Here is a 15251-nt window from a genome sequence, read left to right on the forward strand (position 1 = left end):
TAGAGCGTGAGGCGGGCAGCAGGAGGAGCGTGGGTTTAGGAGCCTGCCTGGCCACTTGACCATTCTGCCCCAGGGAGGATGTGTGCGCCCCCAGGCCCCAGGGGGGCTCCTGGCCAGGCTCCTGCTTCGCTGTGCCCCACTCAGGGCCTGGCTCCCGGGGCCGGAGGCTCGGCTTCCCCTTGCTCGCCCTCCTGCATCTCTCGCCCCTGTCATCAGTGGTGTCTGAGGGGTAGGAGGACAGGCCTGGACTCCACTCAGCCCTGTGACCTCGGGGCGGTGGCCTTGCTTCCCTGAGCCTTGGTTCTGTCACCTGTGTAGCGGGGTGGATGCAGCATCCCTGGGTCGTGTAAGGGTGACATGGATGACACCCAGCCAGCACCCTGAGACCAGCCAGCCCTGCTGCGGCACGTGTGAGCCCCACACGGTGATGCCACCTGCCTTCCCCGACAAAGCCCAGACTCAGTGCGGCTGCTAAGGCATCCTCAAAACTGCTCGGACTCAGTCCCACCAACCCTTGTTCCGGAAGGCCACCCAATCTGCCCCTCACCTGGCCAACAGCTTCCCCATCCCTTAGACCCCACTCAGGGTCGCCTCACACTTAGCCTTTGCGGACTTCTCCGCTGAGCCTGCCGTCCCTCCTGCCGTCAGTCCTGACCCCCCGCCCGCCCCCGCCGACCCCTCCTGACCCCAGGCCTGCCCTCCAGGCCTCCTGCTGTTCTCATCCTTCACTGTGCCAAGTGCAGGATCCGAGCCCGCTAAGGGTGCCTGACCCAGGCCATGCTCAGCCAGTGGGGAGTGGAGGCAGTGAGGGCCTCCCCGAGGACCGGAGCCCCTCCCCTGGTGCACATCCCGGCCTGCCACCTCCGCATCTGAGTTGCTATGCTTGTGCCTGCCTCATGGGGGCGCTGGGGGACGAAATGACGTAAGGCCGTAGCGGGTTAGAACAGGGCTGGTGCCTAAGGGGCAGCACACACATGTTGCTTTTCCTTGAACCATGTGAGTGGGACGTGTCATTCTCTTCCTGCCCCTCTGGAGGGAAGGTCAGCTTCAGGGGCTCTCTACACCCCCACCCTCAAAGCTTCTTGACCCTGGGTTTAGATTCCAGCTGCACCCTTTCCGAACGGCATGTCCTTGGGTACCCGTCAAGGGTTTAATGATACTGGTTGTCTCCCGCTTCCTTCTCCTGAGCAGGGCTGTTTGTTTTGGCTACAGTAGCAGTCAGGGTTCTCCGGGGAAGCAGGACCCATACGATGACCGTGTGTGTGTGTGTGTGTGTGTGTGTAGGTAGGGATGCACATGTAGATGCAGCAGATATATGGAAAGAGACTTATTTTAAATTGTCTCACATGATTGTGGGGACTGGAAAATCCAAAATTTGCAGGGCGACCTGGAAGGCCGGAGATCCAGGGAAGAGCTAGTGTTTCATCTTGAGTCTGAAGGCCACCTGCTGGCAGAATTCTCTCTTCCTCTGGGGGAGGTCAGTCCTTTTAAGGCCTTCAACTGATTAGATGAGGCCCACCCACAGTATGGAGAGCAGTCTGCTTCACTCTATGGATTTTCTTTTTCTTTTGGTGGTTTAACAACAGTTTATTTCTCATTCCCATAAAGCGCATCACAGGGCTGTGGGACTTTTCAGAACAGCTGCTCTCCATGTGGGGGGCTCAGCTTTCCAAACTACTCTGAGTTTCTGGCTCCTGTGTCTGTATGGGCTTCCGCGACTCAGGCAGCAAGAGCATTAGAGTTTTGCAACAACAAATAGAGCCTCAGCCCAGCACTCTGTGGATGTAAGTGTTAATGCCATTAAAAAAAAAAAATACCATCACAGCAACGTGCACCTATGTTTGGCCAAATATCTGGGTGGCTTGGCTTTGCCACACTGACATAGAAGATGAACCATCACGCCGTGAGGTTCCTCTTCTGATGTTCGTGGCAGGAGGCCAGAGAAGTGCGGCCACTGGGAAGCTGCCCCCCGGATAGGCCCGATGCTGCTCAGAAAGAGCGAGCAGGTTACCCTCTTTTTGTCTACCCCTGCAGGGCTTCAAAAGTAGAACGCTACATCTGTACACTCTTTCTGGGAGTGGGTTCAGAGAGTTCGCTAGCTGCCCTTGCAGGTGCCTTCCCTTTTGACCCAGCAGTTGTGAGGAGCCAGCGGATGAGGGCAGGTACCCCGCAGGCATGGCGTGTGTGCATAGAAGGAGCAGGAACCCGCGTGTACAAGAGCAGGCTACCGTCAAGGAATTCCCAGCATGGTACACCCCTGTCTCGTGGACTGTGCTCTGTGCTGGTGTTAATCATGCCTCTCGTTTGTTTGCTCTGTTTTGAAAGATAAAACTATCAAATTATGGAAGATTACTGAACGAGATAAAAGGCCTGAGGGATATAACCTAAAGGATGAAGAAGGAAAGCTTAAGGACCTGTCCACGGTGACGTCACTGCAGGTAAGGTGGAACGTGGAAGGTTCTGGCAAGCGGGAAGCCATGTAGACTTCTTTTGTGAAACGGTGAGCCTTTATTTAGCACTTCAAGGGCCTTTGAGATTTGAGCCAGAGCCGGGTTCGGGTCCTGGCTGGGCTGCTTCCTTGTGGGGTGGCCGTGAGCTTTTCCCTGCCTCTAGCCTTGGGCTCCTTGTGAGCAAAGCAGAGGCGGTCCTCTTTCTCCCAGAAGTGATGTGGGGGTGAGGCAGGGTGATGCATGTCCGGGAGAACTGGGGGGCCGAACTTTGTGGATTCCAAACCCTTTGCCGAGGGTCCGAGAGAGGCCTGGAACGGGTGATTCTCGCTGCCTGGACAGAGGCTCAGCCGGAAAAGAGGCCGGGAAGGTGAAGCTGCAGGGTCTTGCCGAAGCACACTCTCCTCCCCACATGGTGAAAAGGCAAAAGAACTCTTTCAGGGAGAGGCTGTGAGACATGGCAGAGAGAGTTCTGGAGTCCAAGGATCTGGGTTCCAGTCCTGCCTCAGGCACAGGGACGAGGCTCTCAACCTCCACGAGCCTCCACCAACTCCTGATCTGGAATGAGCATAAGCACTTCCCGTGGCCAGCATGTGTCTTCCAAGCACTCGGCCTATAGTACCTCAGTCCTCACCGAAGTCCTGTAAAGGGGGCACATGATTATCAACCCCATTTTATAGCTGAAGTGAGAGCCGGGATCCAAACCCAAGGAAATCTGGCTCCAGAGTCAGCCTCCCAGTCTCCTCCATGAAGTGGGGATGAGGTCCCAGCCGCCCCGGGGAGCTGTGGGGGTGGTCACTGGTGTCCTGCTGGAAGACTCCGTGACCGTCTGTCCCTACCCTTCTCCAGCAGGGCAGGGAGCATAGCAAGGCCACCACGCCCGTCCCTGGCTTCCAGAACCGAGCCTGGAATATAGTGGGCGCTCTGCTTGTGTCTGTTGAAGGGGATGCTGGTGCACAGCTAATTTGGATTTATTTGTTCACACTTACTGAGTACCTGCCCTGTGCCCAGCCCTGCTCTGGGCATAGGGAGACCTCGGTGAAACAGAGCCTGGGGGAGGGATTGGGTCTGAGTCTTAGTGCCCCCTGCTCCTGGGCCTGGCCTGGCTCCGAGGAGGTAGCCTGAGTCCCATGAGTGAGCATCAGAGGTACTGCTCCCTTCAGCCCCAGTTTCCATATTCTAGCCAATTTGGAAAGGCTGGGTCACATCGCATGGACTGCCTGTCCTCCTGGGAGAGGGGGGCCAACTCACAACTATGTGTGTGTGTGCCACCTGGTGGTGGGGGGGCAGTGGCGAGGCCTGGCGTGAGGGTGTTGGTGCCTCCCCCGGGCTCCCCGATGGCTCCCAGATCCACGTGCCACTTGTCAGGTGGCTGTAGGCAGGGCCCTGCCCCGTGCCTCCGTTTCCTCACCAAGAAAATGGGGGTGAGGACTCACTTGCCCTGAAATAGCTTAGCGTACGTGCTCACTACCCATCCAGCAAATCGTTGTAAATATGAAACGGTAATCAGTGTTGTTCCCGAGATGGGGAAATAAATGTTTAAACATCTCAGCTGCTAAATGACAGGCAAATTGTGCAAATAAATTCTGAGAAAGCCAGGAGGCCAGTTAGCTTCCGCATTGAGTAATGGGAGTGATGTGGCCCCCCCATACCCCCTCCCAGCCCCCAGGAAGTTTATGAGGCTTTCATCTGGTGGGAAGGATGCAATTATCACCTCTTGATGGGGTGGCCCGTGGGAATCCGTTTATTTCCCTCCCAGCATCTGAGACTTTGCTCTGTATCTCACTCACGTCCCCAGATGGCCCTTAACCATCCGCCAAGCCTGGAGGAGGAGAAAGGGAGAAAGAATGGGGGCATCTGGGTCCTTCCTCCTCTTGCCTCTTCCTTGTCTCCTCCCATGTCACCCAGGCCACCCAGCCGTGTGCAGCTCTTTACCGAATCTGAGCCGTTCCCACTGGAGGCTGGCGCTGTTATTTACCAACAGGCTGCTCTGCACTGGGCCCCATGCTAGATCCCTGGGTTTCGGAGGTGGGCAGGTCAGGCTGAGTGCCCAGCCCCCGCCTCCCCCCCAAGGAAACAGACAGGGAGTCACTCCATCTTGTTGATTTGGTGAACTCCTATTCATCCTTTAAAACCCTAGTAGCCTTCTCCTTTGTAAAGCCATTTCTACACAAGCCAGATAAAAACCCTCACTGCAGTCTAGCCTTGTGTGTCCCACAATGTTCTGTCCTTAGGGTTTAGGTGTCTGCCTTCCTGCCTCTCACCTTGACTAGACTGTGGCTTCTAGAAGTGTTGGGGGAGGGGAAATGTTTTATTCATGAGACACCCAAACCTTCAGGGCATATTTATTTTCACTCTTCCTCTCCTTTGTTCTTTTAATAACTTCGAAATATGGTTTGGGGATGGCAGTGAGTGGCTGGAGCCCTGGCTGTAGGCCAAGGCTGCCAGGCGGGGAAGCGATGTTGCCAGAAGGAGGGGAGGCAGACTGAGATCCAAGACTTGGCTTAAGCCAGTGATGCTCTGATCTTCTCCAGGAACAGGTGTGACTTGGGAGAGTGCAGGGGACCCTGGGGCAGCTGTGCCTTGAGGAAAGAGAAGGGGAGATTGGGAGCTGACCTAGAATATCTGACACAGGGGGACATGGGCAGGGCGGAGGCCCTGGCACACCATCCGCTCTCATCTCAGGCAGAGAGTCTAGAAGCTCAGGCACAGAGCCAGCAACACAAGACTGGCCCAGAGCCAGGCAGGCATGCACACTGATGTTGCATACACGCACACTTATGCTCACACACATGCACACTCACACGCACACACCCATATTCATGAGTGCACATGCACACGCACTGACACATGCTCACACTGGGTCCCCTGGTGCTGTGCATGAGAAGGAACATTTAGTGCTCACCCACCCCAGCTGCAGCACCAAAGCTATCACCTTCCATCTCAGAGGTCCCTGAGGAGCTCAAGGGACAAAACCCATTCATTTATTCACTCACTCATTCCCCTGGGGACCTTTCTGTGTGGGGCCCTGAACTGAGCACCAGCCATACAGAGATGAACACGAGGAGACACAGTGTGCCCCTAACCATTCCCAGCCACTGCAGGGACAAGACAGCAGCCTCGTCATGTGGCCGGGGCTGTGACAGACTGTGGCCACTCCAGGGAGCCCCTGGCCCAGCCTAAGAATGAGGTGCAATCAGGGGAGGTCCGCTGGGAGGAGATTCTCGGGTCCCACGTCAACCTGAGTCTGATCCACACGGCCCACATCAGCCCTGCTCCTACGTCCCCTCTTGGTTACCCTTCTTACCTGGCACCACCCCTGCAACCCTCTCACCGAGGCCCTGTACCTTTTATTTTTCCAAATAGCACCTGTTGCTATGTGAATCTCTCTCTCTCTCTCTCTCTCTCTCTCTCTCACACACACACACACACACACACACACACACGCACACACATACTCACTTCTGTATCGGTTTATTGTCTTTCTCGCCCACCTGATGGCAAGCAGCCCGTCTGCCCCAGTGTGCACTGCACCCAGTTGGGCTTGGATTCCCACGACTCTACCTGGTAACTGCCGCTCCAGGCCCAGGAGCCGTGCAGTTAGCCGACAAGTTTGCACAGCCCGACACCAGGACCCCGAGCTCTTCCTCACTCGGAGGCCGGTTGAGCTGCCTCTCCTGGATGCAGTTCCCATGTCCCCTGCGGCAGGGTCCCCTGGGCCCACGCTGAAACCCGTGTGGCTGTGTGAGGCCTGTCCCTCCTCCCATCATCTTCTAAGGAGGAAGTCGGGCGCTAGCACAGACTGAGAACTCGCCATGTGCGGGGTGCCATTCTAAGTGCACTTGACCTACATGAACTCGTGGGATCCTCACGGAAGCCCTGAGCAGGGGCCAGCATATCCCTCTTCACAGATACGGAAACTGAGGCCCAGAGAGGTGAGGTCCCCAGTGAGGGTAACCCTAGTGGTGGCAGGGCAGTAGGGTTTCAGGGGTCTGTCTTTCTACCAAGTTGCCCCGACGAGGCAGTCACCCCTGGCTCTGCATTTCCTGACTCTGGGACTTCGACACGTCGGGGTCATCTTGGCATCCAGTCTTCCCACCCAGGACAGGATGGCCATGCCAGTCCCCATTTCCTGAGCATCGAGTCTGGGCCAGGCCTGGGAGAGACTGCTGAAGCCTTGTCTGTCTGTCTACCCATCCCTGTAGCTTCAAAGACCTCACAGTTTCCTGGGGTGGGGCCTTGTGCCCGATACACAGCACAGCATATGCTAGGAGCCTTGATACAGATGTGTGCAGTGTGCTGGGGGTGAGCAGGCTCTGGGACCCCACTCCTGGGGCAGGCCGCGTGTCCGAGGGGCTGTTGCTTCTAGCCCTTGCAGGAAGAGTCAGTATAACTAGGAGTTCAAAGGGGGTGAACGTTCCAGGCAGAGCGTGTGGAGAGAAGCAAAGGCTCAGGACCTGATGCTGTCCCAGGGACTCCTCTCTGGTGGGAGTTTGTGTGAGTTAGGCTAACACCAGCAACTGTAACAAATAACCCCAGCATTGCAGGGCGCAACACACAGAAATGTATTCCTCACTCGTGGAAAGGTCCAGGGTTGGCGTTCCTGGTGGACACATGACTCTCCAGCAGGGACGCAGCCTCCTTCCCTCCCACAGGCCTTCAGTCCTAAAGCTTGGGTCCTCATCTTCCAGCCTGGAAGGGGAAAGTGGGTAGAGAAGGCACACCCGCCTCTCAACAGCCTTGGCTCTCAAGAGCCCCGAGTCACTGTGTTCACATCCTATTGGTCAGAACCAGTCACATGGCCACACCCAACTGCAAGGGCAGCTGGGAAGTGTAGTTCTTGCGTGAGCAGGCACTTCCTTGTGACAAGGGAACAAAAGGTGGAGAATTGGTGGGTGCTGCCACGGTATCTTCTCGTTCCATTTTAGAGGTGAGGAAATTGGGGTGCAGAGGGTTCGGCCACTTATTCAAAGTCACACAGCAGGCTCAGAACCAATCCCAGGAGGCCAAGCTTTCCTGCAGGGCTGGCAGGTGATGGATGTTGGCCACGTGGCGCTGCTTATTTCCAACACATGCAGGATGGTTGCCCACTGGCACATTCCCAGCCTCCGGTTTTGATCATGCAGCCCTGGCATGCCATTTCCTGCCTTGGGCACCTGCCCCCCTCCACTCCCCCTCCGACACCTCATCATCCTGCAGACCGCCCCCTCCTCCACAGGTGCCCGTGCTGAAGCCCATGGATCTGATGGTGGAGGTGAGCCCACGGAGGGTCTTCGCCAACGGCCACACCTACCACATCAACTCCATCTCCGTCAACAGCGACTGCGAGACGTACATGTCGGCGGACGACCTGCGCATCAATCTCTGGCACCTGGCTATCACTGATAGGAGCTTCAGTATCCTTTCCCACTGCGGGCACCTGCCACCTCCTGGGGCAGGGGGCTTCCGGGTGGGGGTGGTTGGCTTGGCTCTGCGTTTGTTCAACTTCTTCAGTGAGGGAGGCCCAGATTTGGAATCCTGATGAGCCGGTTTATGAAAACTTTACTTTTTTAAAAAAGATTTTATTTATTTATTTGACAGAGAGATAGCGAGAGAGGGAACACAAGCAGGGGGAGTGGGAGAGGGAGAAGCAGGCTTCCCACGGAGCAGGGAGCCCGATGCGGGGCTCGATCCCAGGACCCTGGGATAATGACCCAAGCCGAAGGCAGACGCCTAACGACTGAGCCACCCAGGCGCCCCAGGTTTATGAAAACTTTAAATCCGTGGCTGCCGAGGGTTATATTTGACCCCTTGCCTTCTCCGGGTGGCTGTGTTCCCTGTCATTCGGGGACTGCAGAGGAGATAGAGTCCTGGGGTCTGCCCTCCTGGAGGAGGGATGGCTGACCCACCGGAGAGTCAGCCCGAGGCTCTGGACCCTCTTCCCTGTGGCCTGAGGCAGGGGCCTCAGTGTGTGATGAACAGCCTTGGGGTGCCACCCAGGGCTTAGGGTGACAGTCGAGGTGTCAGAAGCCCAGTTGGATGGGGTCAAAGGGGGGCCCTGCCTGGCGGTCCCCTCTGTCTAGGCAAGCCAGGGGCAGTAGGATGGACTCCAGGCCCTGCTGACTGGTGAAGAAAGAACTTGGTACGCAAGCTTGGGCCTGGGAGGGGCCGCAGTGGACAAAGCAGCCAGGTTGCTCCCATGTCGCTATTTGCAGGCCAATAATAATAATCCTACACAGTGTGGCTCTGCGCCTGACCTCAGCATGTGTTTGTGTTAACTCATATCACCCTCAAGACAACCCAGGAGGTAGGTGCTCTCATGACCTCCTGTACAGATGAGGAAACTGAGTCACAGGGAGCCCAAGTTAATCTGCTCAAAGCTCACACCTAACAAGTGTCCGATCCAGGTCCCCCCGCAGCCCCCGACTCCCCATTTCCAACCTTTATGTGCAACTGCTCTTTGTGAAGTCTGCCTCCAAGATGTGCAATGGAACAGGGTAGGAGCCCCCCCACCGCCCAGAGTGTTGTGCAAGCCGAGTGTCCCCTCTGTGCGGGGTGCTGGGCAGCTCCTGTGGCGAGAAGCTCCTAACACGGAGGGTTGGACCTGCTACTGCTGCCGCCTTACCCCTCAGGAGTGGGTTGTATCCCCCAGCGCCGAAGCCAGGGCTGGCCGGGAGGGGGTGTGGGAGCAGGAAGGAGCAGTCTGGAGGGTTTGAAGGAGAGACAGAGGGTAGCAAATGGCTTCTGCGGGCCAAGAACCAGGGGCTGGCCGGGGTCCACTGGGCAGAGAGACCTCGGGAACGGGGAGAAAGGGGGCTCGGAGAAGCAGAGAGCAAGCATAGGCTGTTCCCTGAGCCCAGCAGGAGGGTGGGGGGCAGACCTGGGGCTTGGCGGTCAGTGTGAGCCTCTGTGGGAGTCTCGCTCTGCCCCCTAAGCTCACTGACCTTGGTGAGTAACTGGATCCCTGTGAGCCTCACTGACCGCTCCTGGCTTGGACTGCAGTGTGCACATTCAGTGAGCCCCTCCCAGATGCACCCAGCACAGAGCTGGTGCTCTGCATGTCAGAAAGCAGAAGCATCTGTCTCCTTCCTGCCCCAAAGGAGCAGAGTGCTCTGAGCCAGGAGGGTGGAAGCGGATTGGGGTGGTCACAAGGGTTCAAGGAGGGGCTGAGGCTGGAGCTGCTCGGAAGGAATGGAAGCTCAGATTTGGCTTGGTGGAGAGGGCTGGGCTGAGCATCTGCCTGACCATTCAGGCTGGAAGCCCAGTGGGCCCCACCCTTGTCCCCAGTGCTCAGGGCTTCAGTTGGTCAAGACTCCTTTGGTTGCAAGGCTTAGAATGCCTCATCCCTGCTGGCTCAGTCAAAACATGGGCATTTACTGACTTACGGACCATGAGAAGGCTTCAGGCTCAGCTGGATTCAGGGGCTGAAACAATGTCATTAGATGGTTCTCTCTGCTTCTTGCGTCCGCGGTCTGCTCTGGCTTGTCTCAGGTGCCCCATGGTGGCAAATTGGGGCCAGCAGCACATGCCCTGCCTTCCCAGAATAAAGCCCAAGAGGAAAGAGACCAGCTTTCTGTGAACTGTCCCACCAAGCCCTCAGATGGCACCCCATGGGCTATGATGGGGCCTCAGGGGCACCTCTAAACCCGTGACTGTGGCGGAGATGCAGTGCTCTGACTGGCCAGAGTTAGGGTTAGGGTTGGCCTGAGTCAAGGGTGCTGGAGGGGGTCAGCGTGGGGGTTCCCTCAGGAAAGGCAGGCACTGCCCCAGCAGTTGGGGGCCCCCGTGGTGAACCGCACAGCCAGACATCCGCTGCGAAGTTGGAGGTGTTGACCAGCTTCCTAGCAGAACAAAATGGGTCACATGGGAGCCCCAGGTCTGCACACGGGGTGGGCACAGGACTCGTGGGACCGCCGCAGGCCGTCCTCAGCGCTTGCTCACGGCACCGGGCGGCGTGCAGACCATTCACTGTCTCACTTGACCTTCGTGTTGGCACGAAAGCTAGATGCAGTGGCGCGTTATCACCCCATTTTGCAGATGCAGAAATGGAGGTTTGGGGAGACTCTGGGGCTGGCTGACAGCGACAGAGCTGGGACTCGCCCTTGGGCCTCCGTGGCCTGGCCCCAGGCCGTTTGCCAAGCTCTTGGGCCGCCCCCTGCGGCCACCCTCCCGGAGCCCCGGCTTCCTTGTCGCAGGACCCCAGGCTGGGGACACACCCCCTGTCAGACTGACACTGCTGGGCTACTGTAAGGACTCGGCAACACTGTGAATGCGCTCGCCCTTTGTCAACTGCAAAGCCTGCAAGTGTGTAAGGGATAGTGTTCCCTGTCATTCAGCCATTGATTCCTGGTGCCTCTTCTGACCCGGGCCCATGCTGAGCCCCGGGGAAAACAGGGACAATGAAAGAAACTCAGCCCTGCCCGTGGGGGCCTCCGGGCCGTGCACCCTTGCTGTGAGCAGGGCCTGGGTGGGCGTGGTGGGCGAGGATGGTGGGAGGGCTGTGTGTGTGTGTCCTGGGTGGGCTGGATTCCAGCAGGCAAGCCTGGGGGCCAGGGGCCCAGTGAGGGGATCCAGGGAGAGGCAGTGATGGGCAGGCAGGGGCTTGGCCGGGGGCAGGAGGCAGTCGAGTAGTGGGGCAGTGGGCCGTATCATAACTGTGTTTCAGACTGAGGTGGCCACGGGGCATTGGAACAGGTTAGTCGTGAATAAGAAAAGAGGGTTGATCCACCGCAGAATTGCAGGCACAGTCCTCCTGAGTCCTTATTATCAGCTGTGCCTCCCTGCCCCATTTAAACACACTTTGTGCCCTGTCCACATGCTGGGGAACATGCCATTCACCACTGTATTTATTGAGTACCTACTGTATGCCAGGCTCTATTAGAATTTGATAGACAAATACCCCTGCCTTCCTGGAGCTAACCGACAATAAGCCATTAATATAATAAACAAGTACCATACCCAGCATGCAAGCAGCTGACAAGTGCAGCGAGACCACCAAGCCCAGTGGTGTGCATTTTTTCCGGCCCTGTTTATCGGCGGGGCTGCAGGTGTGGGCTAGGTGGAACGGGAGCTAGGGTGGGGGTTTTGCCCAGTGAATGAGCAGACACGGGGCTGATGGTGCCTGAATCTAGGCCGGGTGAGGAGATGGCTAGTGACGAGAGAGGAGCGTCAGTCATGGGGGGGGTTCCCCCTGGAACCCCGGGAGTCTCCCCTGACTGCCAGTCCTGCCACCTAACCCCGTGTTAAACATGTGTGCTGCCTCTTAATTTTGTGCAGGTGAATTGGTAGTTGATCAAAATGCAAAGACGACCTGTGTCTTGAGGTCGAGGCGTGGGGGTGCTGCAGATCGCTGATGGGGGCCGAGCTGGGCTGCAGGCAGCCCCTGCCTGTGGAAAGTGAATACCCAGTAGGCAGACGGAAGGGGTGGAGGGGAGTCTCCAGGGGCGTGTGGTGGTTATGGAGACCTCCCTGCTGAGACCAGTTCGTCAGGGAACCATGCTGCACGTGGCAGTCCCCAGGGCCCACTGCTGCTCGGCCATCAGCATGACGAGACACAGGGGCCCCACGCAGAGACCGGCACCCGCCCCGCGGAGCCAGCCTCCTTGCCGGGAAGGTGTCGGGACTGCGGGCTGCCGGGTCCTGTGCAGCCGAGAAACTGGAAAAGGCGTTTCATTTCCAACGTGGGAGGAGGCCGGCAAGGCCTGCCGAGCTGGGGAAGTGCTCCGAGTCAGCAGACCCCTTTTGTGCAAGCACGTGGCTGGGGGTTCTGGGCCTGGGGCTTCACCTTCCTTTAACGCTTGCCCTCCGGTGTCTTGACTTGCCCCGGCGGGCGCTGCTGTTCAGTCTGAGCCACTGGAAGTTTCGTGCGGGAGTTACTACCTTCTTGTAACACTTTCCACTTAAGCAGAATTGATCTCTAGCAAAGGTTTTGAGAGAAAGGAAAGCCATCTTAATAAAGGAGAGAAGGTGGGCATTGTCTTGACCAGCACGAACTGACAATGAGCAAGTGGACTCAGAGGACCTCTGCACTGCTAATTTGAGACTTGGCCGATCTGCGCAGAGAGGCAGGGAGCCCAGAGCTCACGGAGCCTCTGTGTGTGCCAGGCACCTCTTTCCTCTCCCTTACCCCCAAGATGGAAGGAGGTGCCAAACCCTTTCCTTCCTCCCCCCGGATGGCTCTGGGATCCTGCCTACCTCTCTATCCCTGCCAAAGGCCCTGCTGGAGCCAGACCGTTCCTGCCTGGCCCGTTGCCTGGATCCCACACTGCCCAGCCAGCCGGCCCTGCACAGAGCGGCTCATCAGGACCTCTGGTCTGACCACGTCGGGCCCCAGCTTAAAGCTCTCAGTGGCTCTCCGTCAGCTTCTGGAGAAAGTCCGAATCCCTCAGCAATGCCCTGGGGCTCACAGTGACAGGCCCCTGCACGCCTCCCCAGGCTCCTGTGCATCAGGCCTGCTCATACCTTCAGGCCGTTGGGTTTCTCTTCATGTTATTGGGGGGGAGTTAAGGGAAGGGGATGATCTGTCTCCTGCTGTTCCTCCCCTGGATCATTCTTTCTCCTTCTCATAGCCTGGCTGGCTCGCCTTTGCCCATAAGCATCGCTCACAGCCCCCTTCACATGGTCACCTCTGCTCTGTCCACTCTATGTGCCTCCTGGGCTGTCAGAGCCCACACTCCCTGGTCATACTGGGCTTTCCTCCTCAACCTGTTTTCTGGTGAAACCCTTGAGATGAGGTACACCCCGTCTGAGCCCTCTCTGTCCCCATACATAATGCAGGGCCCAGCACATAGTAAGTGCTTAGGAATGGTTGTCTGTGACGACTTTGATTGAGGAATTCCAGTCTCCATGTGGTCTTAGGAGGTAGACACCTCCTTGTAAGTCTGGGCTCCGGGGGACTCAGAGACGCTGGGCGCGAACGAGCAGCAGTCTGGGCTCTGGGGTCTGGCAGACTTGTGCTCAGATTCATCGTGTTACCTCATTGGCCACCAATTTCTACCAGTGTAAAATGGGCCAAATTCCTCGTCCTAAGGATATTTGTAAGGAATAATGAAATCATGCTCGTAAAAGGCCTGGCAGTCATCGGGCCCAGCAGGTGGCCAGTGTTCCCCTCCTAAACAGCAGCTCCTCAGGTCTTTGAGGCTGGCTCTCAGAATCGCTGCGTCGTCTGATTATTGAAGCCTGTTTCTCTCCCTGGTGCTGTGTCCGCATCTGTTTAAACAACCTGTCACGTCCTGTAATACCAACATTGGAGACAGTTAGGCAGCTCCGAGTGATTTTTCTGGAGCTCGATGCCTCTTAAAGGTAACAGATTGCACGGAGGGTCTCAGCCGATGGGCCTCTGCTTTATTTTTAGCACTCGGAGAACTGTGAAGATGGTTCGGTTGATTTTTCTCCCCCCTGAGCAATTTCTCATGGTGGAAGCTGGCATCGCACCAAGCCTCCGTCTGGAGCAAATTTCTAATTGCCGTTTATGGAACAGGTCCTGAAGCCAAGTGGGATAGTGTGGCGGTTAGGGGCAGAGGCTCCAAACCTTGGTCCCCACTCGGCCGCCTGGGGGCTGGGCGTGGGGAGCAAAGGAGGGGACTGGCTGAGGACTGTGCTGTGGGCTAGGAGGTGGAAGCGCCAGGGGGCACAGGGCCTGATGGGCTGTCAACACAACCCACACTGGCCCTGACCTGCTGTCAGGCACCCTACAGGCTGCCCTGTTCCATCCTCCGAGTAGGACCACTCTACAGAGAAGGAACAGGAACATCTGCTCAGAAAGACCCTGAGTCTGAATCCCCCAAAATCAGTGTCCACCCAGAAAGCATGTGGTTAGGCTCTTGCCAGCACACCCCTGCTTTGGGGGGCTTGGCAAGACTGGGCTTCCGGGGGGAGCTGAGTGCTCGTGCAGCTGTCCGTGGTGCTGACCCCGTGGGCAGCCAGCGCGGCGGGTCCTCTTCCCCACCACCGCGCACACCACGCACGCGCCGCCCCGCACTGCTTCGCAGTGAGGAGAGCGATAGCCCCCGCAGCAGCCGCTGTCATTCTATCTCCGCCCCTTACGCGGCTCGCCTCCTGGTGCTGTCATTCCCTCTGTTTTGTGGGTGGTGCGGCGATGAGCTCTGAGAAGTGGGTGCACTTGCCCGTGGCCTGTCCAGCCCCATCAGTACAATGATGTTTCCTGGCTCTACTTTTAGACCCTAAGGGAGAGTGGGTGCTTTTCACCCCACTGCAGGGCAGAGCGGGGATCGTTGGGTGACATAGGTGACAGGTGACACAGGCGGCCGCGTGCACGGGCGGTGGCAGCTGTGTGTTCCCTGCACGTCCTCTGATGGTGGGAACGTGCGCCTCTCCTGTGCTTCTGATCCCTCCTGACAGGCCTCCGTGGCATTTCTGAGACACGCTCCTGATTAAACTCCTCTGCCCTTGACCCTGTCCGGAGGCCTGTCTCCCGCTCTCTCCCCACTGGGGCTCCGGCTGCCTGTCCTGTTGCAGCTCCTCAGCCTTACATACCCCCCTTCACATGGATAACTCCTACTCTTCTCATTCCTCTGCTTAATGCTTCTGCCTCCTGGACTCTCCAGATCAGCTCCGGGCTTCCCCCCAAATCCCGTCCTGTGCACCCTGTGTGTCTCTCTTGGAGCAGCATCGTGGGCCTCTCTGGTTTCACTGCTGGGCTGGAAGGCCTGGGAGGGGAGATCGGGACGGGCTCTGGTTTGCCCTTTCTCAGTGGCCACGAAAAGGCAGCCACCCGGGTGTGCGTCCGGCTCTGTCCTGTCTGGAGTTTCTCCCCCAGCTCTTAGGAGCCAAAGAAGGCACGCATTTCAGCACACACCCTCAAGT

The 15251-nt window shown here is 57.6% G+C and overlaps 1 protein-coding gene across 2 annotated transcripts in view; it reads left to right on the plus strand.

The window, feature by feature from the left end:
• PPP2R2C (protein phosphatase 2 regulatory subunit Bgamma) overlaps positions 1-15251 on the plus strand; it is a 134127-nt gene that overhangs the window by 84119 nt on the left and 34757 nt on the right. For both annotated transcript variants that reach the window (XM_027600554.2, XM_027600555.2), the window contains exons 4-5: positions 2326-2438; positions 7666-7843. In XM_027600554.2, coding sequence (XP_027456355.1) covers positions 2326-2438; positions 7666-7843 — 291 coding nt within the window. The remainder of the gene's footprint in view (positions 1-2325; positions 2439-7665; positions 7844-15251) is intronic.

Source organism: Zalophus californianus, chromosome 2 (genome assembly GCF_009762305.2).
Source record: "Zalophus californianus isolate mZalCal1 chromosome 2, mZalCal1.pri.v2, whole genome shotgun sequence".
Taxonomy (NCBI): domain Eukaryota; kingdom Metazoa; phylum Chordata; class Mammalia; order Carnivora; family Otariidae; genus Zalophus; species Zalophus californianus.